This window comes from Gopherus evgoodei, chromosome 1 (genome assembly GCF_007399415.2).
Source record: "Gopherus evgoodei ecotype Sinaloan lineage chromosome 1, rGopEvg1_v1.p, whole genome shotgun sequence".
Lineage (NCBI taxonomy): Eukaryota > Metazoa > Chordata > Testudines > Testudinidae > Gopherus > Gopherus evgoodei.
In genome coordinates this window covers 30,347,934-30,357,577 of record NC_044322.1, presented here as the reverse complement: position 1 = coordinate 30,357,577, position 9,644 = coordinate 30,347,934, and the positions used below count along the sequence as shown (strand labels likewise).

General features: G+C 44.2%; 1 protein-coding gene across 3 annotated transcripts in view; it reads left to right on the top strand.

The window, feature by feature from the left end:
• Window positions 1-830: 830 nt before the first annotated feature.
• Window positions 831-9,644, top strand: part of PDGFD (platelet derived growth factor D) — a 174,829-nt gene continuing 166,015 nt past the window's right edge. For all 3 annotated transcript variants that reach the window (XM_030560532.1, XM_030560541.1, XM_030560523.1), the window contains exon 1: window positions 831-1,467. In XM_030560532.1, coding sequence (XP_030416392.1) covers window positions 1,344-1,467 — 124 coding nt within the window. In that variant the 5' untranslated portion in view covers window positions 831-1,343. The remainder of the gene's footprint in view (window positions 1,468-9,644) is intronic.

The window sequence follows — 9,644 nt, the reverse complement described above, 5'->3', positions numbered from 1 at the left end:
CAGGAACCCGGATTTTCCTGGAACCACAAGCTGCGAGTGAGAAAGTTGGGAACCCACAAACTGAGAGTGGGAGGATGGGAGGCAAAAGTGCATCAGCCATTCAGAGTCCAAATATTTGGGACTGTGACTTATGCACCCTGAGGTAAACGGTGGTGAAAGGTGTTAAATTGTAAATATTTGTCCCAGTTCAAACTGGTCTTTCCCTTTTCTCCACTCCCTTCCCCTAAGTTCATTTGTTTAGACCTCTGTGCTTGCACTAGGTGCAGATTGGCCATGCCAAGTGATTACAGGTTGCTAGATTACTAGGTAGGGGTCTTGATACAAAACACGTGGAGGAGAATCCCTTACAATAAGGACCCTGCCCTTGTCATGGCAGGTGCAGTGGCAGAGGGGCTACAATCTACCTTCCCAACCCTGCTCCACCTCAGGCAGGCTGCCATGGGCACTCAGAGGGTGGCTGCCTAGCGCTGACCCCTCACCCCGGCACAGTGTGAGGGGCGCTCTGGGGCCACCAGGAGACGCTGGGGGGCTTCGTACCCTGCCCCATGCCCAGGAGAGCGGGCGGGGGCAGCGTGGCCGCCAGACGACGGCCCAGCGAGCCGCAGGCACCAGCTGGCTGGAGCCGCCACCCTGATCCCCTCAGGCGCCCCCTGGCCAGCGCCGCCTTCCTTCCCCGGCCACAGCTGGCCCCACCTCTCCACCCCCCGGCCTGGCCCGCCACGCTGCCTTTCCCCGGTCACTGCCACGCCCGCCCCCTTCCCTGCCCCCAAGGCCAGAGGCGCCTCCTTCCTCCCCCCCGGAGGAGCCGCCGCCGTGTTCTTCCTCCCGAATGACACGGCAGGAGCCCGCTCCCTCCAGACATGCTGTGCGCTGCCCGCGCCTGCAGCGCTGCACTGGGGGCTGCCGCCGAGCCTGTGGGCACCAGCCACCGCTGAGCAGCAACTTCAGCCGGAACAGGCAGCCCCAGCGCTGGGGTCAGTGTGTGTCTCCGGGCTTGGCTCAGCCCAGCCTGCCTGCTCGGAGCCCAGCTGCGGCAGCGGCACCTTGTGATCTCCTGCCGAGTTAGGGGCACTTCGCCAGCCGCTGCCGCTGCCGGCGGGGTGTGGGCTCGCCCTGTCCTTCCCCCTGCCGTATCACCTGCCGCGCTCGGAAGCAGCGATCCCCAGCAGAAAGTTCAGCAATGAAGGAAGTTTGGGGGCAGCTCGGAGAGTAGCTCAGGGGCTTTTGACTCAGCATCCAAACCACCTCCCCACCGCATAGGGGGAAAGAGGCGAGGGGGGCTTTCTTGGAGGAGGGAGCCGGGTTTCTTTGGGCAGATACGGTCCCCCTCACAGCGGATCCCAATGCAACTGTCCGTCCGCCTCCTTCTCTACGTTGTAGTCTGTGCAAACTTTTGCAGCCGTCAGGGCACCACTGCCCAGAGCGGATCTATAAAAGCCTTGCGATCCTCTAACCTCAGGCGAGATGGTAAGTGGCTCTCTTATTTCTTATCACGAGTATTTACAGGACTAATGCAAACCCAGTGGCGAAACTTACACCCCTCCTGCCCCATTCGCTTTCAGGCGGGCACCTATTGGGAATCCTCGTCTCTGTACGCTGTACCTAGTGCATTGCACTAGATAGCTTCCTAGGGGTTAATGTACGTTACTGAGCCTAACCCTATGCATAGCTTGGCTAGGTAGAGAGAACTAGCACCTCTCCAGATGGAGGTGCTGGACTAAGAGATGAGAGTTGTCCCATCTGCTCTTCCCCTTCTCCCCCATGCTGTTTGGGTGGGGTGCTCCCACTGCAGCATTATTTTGTAACCACCTGCAATTCCTCGTGTCCCGGGACGCCCAGGCACAACCGAGGGAAAGAAAAGAACCGCTGCAAACTTCTCAGTGTAACTTCAGGAGGCTTTCCAAGGGCTCACTGGCTCACGGAACCTGCACTGTTAGTTTTGTATGTTGCACTCTCTGACTTGTCTCTAGATTGTAAACTCTCAGGGGCAGGGCAAACTCTTCTTTACTGCTTACAGCACCCAACGTATATTGGGTGCTGCTGAAGACAGACAATAATCATAGTCTGAGCTTTTGCTTCTTTTTGTGCCAATGGCAGTAGCTGATTCAGTGACAATAAGACACCTAAAGCTGACTGGCGCTTCTTCAAAACCCGTGCCTTGGGGAGGTCTGATTTTTATAAACACTTTGATGAGAAGACTTGAATAGTTTGATGTTAAGATTTTCTTGTTGGATGGTTTGTTTATTTTTGAACCATGAGGCTGCACTAGTGGCTCCTGTTTAAGAGAGAATCCTGTGAGGTTCCCACACTCAAGTTGTGTATGTCTGTGACTTTTTCCTTTAAGAGTGGGACAAGGAAGATAAGGGAGTGAGATTGCAACAAGCAGTGAATGAAACCCAAACCGTGAATACAACTAGTGCTATTGCTCCTGCTTCAGGGGTTTCCAGCTGCAGACAGCTGTGGCACACCTCTCCACAGCTGCTATTTGCTGCTGGAATCCCTTAAGGCAGTAGCATCCTAAAAGGTTTTGGGAACAGGTGGGGCTGTATCAAGTGTCCCATTGTGGGACATTTCTTATGTAGTCTCCCCCTCCCACTTCTGCCGCCTGTTGTAATGGATTCCTTCAAATTAGCCGCTTTTTTAATGTGTCTCCAGCCGCAGGCACTCATTACACATTCTTTTTCTAGAGGCCACTTGTGCAAACGGAATGGTGGCAGCAGCTTTTTCCAGAAGTCTGTTCTTTACAACTCTTGGAAGATGTGTCCCGCCCTATATGTCCGCAGTATCATAGTGAGACACTTGTCTAATTTCCTGTACCACCTTCTGGATCCTAAAGTGATCTAGTTGATCTATCAGGAAAAGCAGCAGCCAACTTCTGAATGTGCTCATGTGACTCAAATCATCTAGTGATGAATGTTCATAGTGCGCCACTGAAGGGAATTTAGTGAACTCCTGTTTGTTCATAATAAAATATAATAATGGCAAAATCTCCTGGTTTGGGAAAGTTAGTTAGTTTCTTGACTGGGATGCCACAGTCTTTTGGATTGTTGCCGCTAATGTAGTTTTGAGTATGAAGTCCTGCTTTTAAACATTCCATTCCAGCTTCTTGCTGATAAAAATCCAAGCATGCAGACAGACAGTTCTTTATTAAAAAACAAAAAGTGAACAGAAGTTAAGATGACAACCTCTTTCAGTTGGCTGAATTCTTTATAGGCCAATCTTTAATATTCATTTTCTAATTTGTCCAATATCATACTTTTTTATGTTAGTTTTTATTTTTTGTTGTGTCTTGAAGTGAAGTGAAGTTTAGTTAATTTTGGGAAATATTTAGTTTAGGCCTCTTCTGTAGAGCTAGGAAAATGGGTCCTGGAGGAGGAAAAAACATATAGCTGAAACTATTTCTATCCCTGAAATCTAATGCACTCATTCACATGTCCTTTTATTAAAAATGATGTGTTTATAATAAAGACACACTCCCAATGATTTCACTGTTGAACATTTTATTAAGCTTCATATTCTTTTTGTCTGCTCATTTCTCATCTTAAAAAGTATAGAATGGCCAACTAGCACTGAACCGTGCTAAGAAGGCAGCTCACTTATCCAACTCACATCCGAGACAGCATCTTCAGGGGAACTCCCTGAAATAATTTGCCTAAAACGTCTTAAAATAATTCTCTTTTCACATGGAGAATAGGTGGAGTTCAGTGACTGATGGTATAAAGCTAGTTTTCTCCTATGCTTATGATCAGCTTGAGAATAGATCATTTTTACCCAAGTGGAAAAAACCTGTATAGGTTGGCACTGCCACTGTTTCTCATCTTGGGAATTTCCAAGGGGAAAAAAACAATATGTGTAAAATGATTAGGAAATTGCTTTCCTGTCAATTTGGATAACTTGACTTGAAGATTAAGCTTGGTACCTTTAAGGCTGGCTCCACTGAAGTCAATGAGTCTATTCATTGACTTCAGTGACAGTGGACTCTTTTTTGAAAGCACTGAATGTATATAAAATTGCATGTTTACCATTGTACCCTACTGGCCAGCCCTGAACAGGTGCAGGGGTGGGGGCGAGAGAGAAAGGGGGGCACAAGGAATCTCTCTCAACCTTGTGCACACACACAAAAGCCAGACACAATTTGCAGACTGCTCCTCATTGGTACTCCTGCAGGTGTTAGCTACATAAGTAGTGGTAAGAAGGGAATGGCCAGTAGCGTTGTCCATAGAGGGGAAGTTCACGCTGTGTCTTTTACAGAGTGTAACTGCAATGTGCAGTGCTGTATTCTGGGAAGCTCCAGGATGTGCTGTTCTTCCACAAGGCACAATGCATGCTGGTGCTGCTGCTGCTGGTGGGGCAGCTGTGTGCCTCCCTAAAGTAGGCAAGTGACTAATAGGTCAGATTGTACTCAAATGTTTATCAACAGAATCATTGCTTGAGCTTGTTGACTAAGGCCTGTTTATGAAGCCAAAGGACGTGAGTTGCATTCCAAATGGAGGCAATTAGCTGACAAGCATGGTGGCTGTCTGTAGGTTGCTGTAGGTCACTACAAATACATTCGTGTGCTGTTTTATTTTTAACTTATTTTGGTCTGAAGTGGTGCTATTACTGATGGGTGCACAGCTGCATTGAAGATGGGCAGTATTTATTTATTTTTCTCTGCAAATAATTTCATCTGTAATAACTATGAAGCACATGATTACATTGGTGTTAAAAATGTTGCAATGCTGGTTTTCAAAATACACCACGTAGACAAAACCTAAGGCAATATATAATGCCCAGGGTAGACCATTGTGATTTTGATGTTGTTGACTGAGATATCTACACAGGAATCCAGGTCTTTTGATGTGTGAAAAAATCCAGATTGTAGGTTGCCAGACCACTGTCAACCTGTGCTTTTATTTAAAAACAAACAAACAAACAAACCCAAAACACATCCTTTGGATTACAGTTGTCAGTGACCTCAAGCAGAATGAACTAGTGATATGGAAAGTGCATAGTTATAATATGGAGACTGAGTGTATCTTTTGACCAAAGCAAACCTCTTTGGTACAGTGCAAGATTCTGTGCATCTGAAGAAGTGAGCTGTAGCTCACGAAAGCTCATACTGAAATAGATTTGTTAGTCTCTAAGATGCCACAAGCACTCTTGTTCTTTTTGCGGATACAGACTAGCATGGTTGCTACTCTGAAACAAAAGATTCCAGAGTGTCTTCTTTTAGCCTAAAAGAAGTTGGCATATGTGTAAATTGGGTTTAGCTAATTCTGAGATGGATTTGGACAAAAACCAATAGATGAAGGGCAGCGCTTAACATTTTTGGAAGTTGAATGACTATCAATCCAAACCAGACAGTGCTTCCTGCTAAGGATGTTAAGAATGTAAATGACCTATTTTAAGTCTACATCCTTGTGACTCTTTGTCCTCTTGAAAGGACAAGTGTTGATGACTCAGCTGCCCAGTTTAGCAAAAATCATGTTTATTTATTTAATTTAAAAAATACAATAGTTTGGGGTTGCCTACAGTAATTATTATGCACTTGGTGATATTTATTTAACATGTTAGTAGATTCTTCATAGAGAATCCATTGAAGATAGAGATTTACATATGGTGGGTTTTCAGGACTGGGCCCTTACAATTTCCCCATCTGTAGTGTACAGATATTACCACCCGCCTAGCACAGGTGTAGTATGCTTTTTGTAAAGGGATTTAAAGATGAAATGTGCTAAATAATAATACTTAACACCTATTTATTACTTTGTAATGTATATGTCTAGCAACTGTAGGTTGCTTGCTCCGAGATTGTTTCTATTTCTTTGGACTTAGGGTGACCAACCATTCTGAAGGAGAGGGAACGGGGGAGGGAGAGAGAAGAACAGAAGACAGTCCCAAAATGCAGAGCTGAAGTCCTGGTCCCAAGTTGAATGACTCCAGAACAGCATTTGTCCTGGCTTCCCTGCAGCGCTGCTCTGTGCCTGCCCGAGGTTCAGGGATGGTGCCAACCTCTTCTGGGCGGGGTAGGCTGAGGTGGGCCTTAACTCCCCCTCACCATGAGGGCCTGCCTCTCCTCCTCTTCCCTTGAGGCCCCGCCCCCTAGCCAGCCATTACTTGTAATAATAATAAAACATTGGACTCAAGTATAACTTGTCTGTCAGTTGCTGGTGTCTCTACCTACATAATTAACTGTTTGGACTAAAGAACAAGGGAAATTACACGGAAATCATAACTCTGACTCAGCAGCAATCAATATGATGGAGTTCTTCAAAGGAGCCTGCAAATGTGTTTTCTCAAATAGATTTATAGCACATAGTGGGAAGACATTTCCCACTGGAGACTTTCCAGGTGATGTCTGAATTACAGTACTTCTAACTGTTGAAACATATTGAATGGTATTATTGGTAATAACCTTAAAAACTGACTTTGAAAACCTGTTCATTGTTTTTTTAAGTTCATAGAAATTGAACTTCATTGTTTTTAAATTCTAAAATGATGGCGTTTTTGGCCCAAATCCTGCCCTGGGAGAGTGTTTTGTAAGTGACTTGTGAAGAGACGTAAATGGGAAAATCATAGGGGATTATTATGGCCCTCATCCTGAAAAGGCATTCATGTACTTACGTTTCAGCATGTAAGAACCCAGTGAGCCAGCTCTGCTATGGATCTATGACAATGAATCTATGAAAACATACACTAGCAGAGGATCTGGTCCACTGAAACTAATTGCATGTTTGAAATTGAGCCTGTGTATAAATGTTTGCAGGATCAGTGCCTGCATTTTTATATTCTATAGCATGTAAATGAGGCAGGAGGGAAGTGGGAAGAGTTAGAATAAGTGTTATTGTGATTTACAAAAAACAGTATTGAAGTTAGAACAAAACTTCAGTTCTGTGTTTTCAGAGAGCAACAAAAAGTTTTAATAACATTTTTGAAAGCTCCAGTTGAAAAGTCAATTATATGACAAATATTTATTTTGAACTACTCAAAGCAGTTGTCATCCTGTTTGCATGATTATATGCTCTTGTTGGCACTGGAACTTAAGGTATTTGAGTTGAAAGTAACATTTCTTTTTAAAACAGTTGCTTGACAACTTTCCAGGTTGCAAGTTGCTAAAATGGAGACTGCACTTTGATGTTTAAAACATTATTTTGTGAAAAAACTATAATATTTCTTTAAATAAGAAGTAATTTACAGTAAAAGAGAGTCCAAGACAAGTCAACTTGCAGTGAAATAATACACAGATTCAGGACATTGTATTGCCGGCCCATTTTTACCAGGCCAAACATAAACCTTACCTAAAAGGAACAAATCTGCCAAAATACATATTACTTATATAGTAAAAAGTCTCTTCAGGGATTGGATTTTAATTTCACTAATACTATACGAAAGGTGCAGTAGAGTATTCATCATGCTGTTGAATTTTCATATTTATGGTGGAATTAGCTATACAAAAATGCATTATACATAACTGTAGCAAACCAGAGTACAAGAAAATTCCCATTCATAACAAATGAAATTGCTAATACTTAGATGTAAATTCTTCTGTGGATGCACCCCTATCTCCGTATTTTTCTGTAGAGTACATTGTGCTGTGGTTGAGACTCTCAGCAAAGGTCCCGCATGAGGCCTATACACCATTTAAATCTTAAGTAGGACTTCAGAGGTGCTCTAGCTCTGTGCTGTACCTCTGTAAAGCCAGGAATCTCGCACCTTATGTGGTGGTTTTTTTGTTTTTTTTTAAAGTAACGTTTTGGCATAGAGACAAGTTAAAGTTGATCGGTTAAACTGCATCACACAAAGATCCCACTACTTAAAATCTAGCAATCAGAGTGTAAATAAGAGCTTTATTTCCCCCATGTTGTGACAGAATTTTCCAAGGAAAGGACATTGCTCAGATACTCTTGCCTTTTCCTGATGAAGCTCTTTGGGCTGAAATGTTGGAATGGCTTTTTGTTATGAATCAATCTCCTGTTTATAAAGCGAGAGAAATGTCCTGTTTACAGTGACAGAGTGAATATGCTTTCTTTGGGAGCATGGTTTGGCTCTAGTATTTTGGTAGAGAATAAATCCTGCCTGATTTCAAGCTTCCTATGGCATTTGAATGCTCAATATTTGGTTTCATTCCTTATTTTTGATCTTTGTCCCACATTGCAAGCAGGGACGCCCAGAGGGGGGGCAAGTGGGGCAATTTGCCCCAGGCCCTGCAGGGGCCCCGTGAGCACTGGCCTGGCAGCGGTCCGAGTCTTTGGCTGGCATTTCAGTGGTGGGGGCCCTTCAGTGCTGGCGAAGACTCGGAGTGACTGAAGGGCCCCCGCTGCCGAAATGCTGCCGAAGACCCGAACCGCCGCCGGGTGAGTACAAGCGCTGCAGCTTCCCTGCTTTGCTCCAGGGCCCCTGAATCCTCTGGGCGGCCCTGATTGCAAGGGCCAACATCAAACAGTTTTATTAGTGTCAGTGCATTAAGCTGGGCAGAGAGTGCTGCATGCTGAGGATAGCGCAGGAGGACACGCTTTGCGTTCTGAATAGACTTCTGCTAATGCATTTCAACCCTGCTGTCCCTAGTCATTATGAGGTTGAACTGTACAAAACTATTGATTAAATGCTAACTCCATAAAAGCTTAAAAACCAACAGCCTTGACCTTGCAGGATCTGTCTCAAAGTAACATACAATAAAAGAAAAGGTTGATGAGTTCTGTGGAGTGGGTTGGGAAGGTTTGACTCTAGGTGAATGTTAGAATATTCAAATTACAGTTACATTTAATTAGTGATTGCACAGTTTAGCACTGGTAGCCATGAACAAAGAATGCAAATATTTGCAAAAATGGAGAACATTGAGGGTTCAAAGTGCCCCGTTGGTCTTCTGCCTCCAACGACAATCTGAGTGTGTGCCATCCACAGGATATCTTACAGGACCCTAGGGAGGCTAGAGCACAGTACGTTTCCAGACCAGACCTTAAGGAAACCTTTGTTTTTGATATGTCCACATCTGTTTGCTTTTTATTTTAAAGAGACATGGAGTGGATTATGAGTGATTCTTTTGTTCCTGAATCAATGGCAGGAAGTTTCTCTCAGTGTTCTTGAATTTCCAGTAGTTGCATTTGTTTTTTTCTAATCTGATGTGGCCTACCATAAAATTGAGACTAAGGTGTGGAGCCATTCAGGTCCCCACTGTGAACCCTGATTAGTTATGTAGTCAGGATGTAAATACATATTCATAATTATGAATAGCGGGAATAGTGTGATATTTGTGCCCTTAAGTTTACAACAAAAAATTCACTTGAAAATTACCTGCTCTGGCACACCTGTTATGGAACTGTTGTAGGCAAACAACAAATAAGTTATGTTAGCACAGCTGATTGGGCAGATGATGATACCTTTTGATTTGTAGTCGCTCTCTGTGGAAGCAGATATCTTTCACACAGCTGCTTAATCGTGACGTCTCAGTTGGGGTGATCATTGTTAGGAATGATTTCACTGTCTTCTAACCATGTCAGAAAAAAGGGTTTAAAAGCTTATCACAGAAACCCAGGGAGAACTTGCTGCATTCAGCACCTATGAATGAGCACAAAGTTTCTGCAGTTGTCTCATTTCTTGCACTGGTCCAGAATCTCTGTCTATGTCACAGTGTTAATAAATTGAGTGGAATCCATATGCCCTGC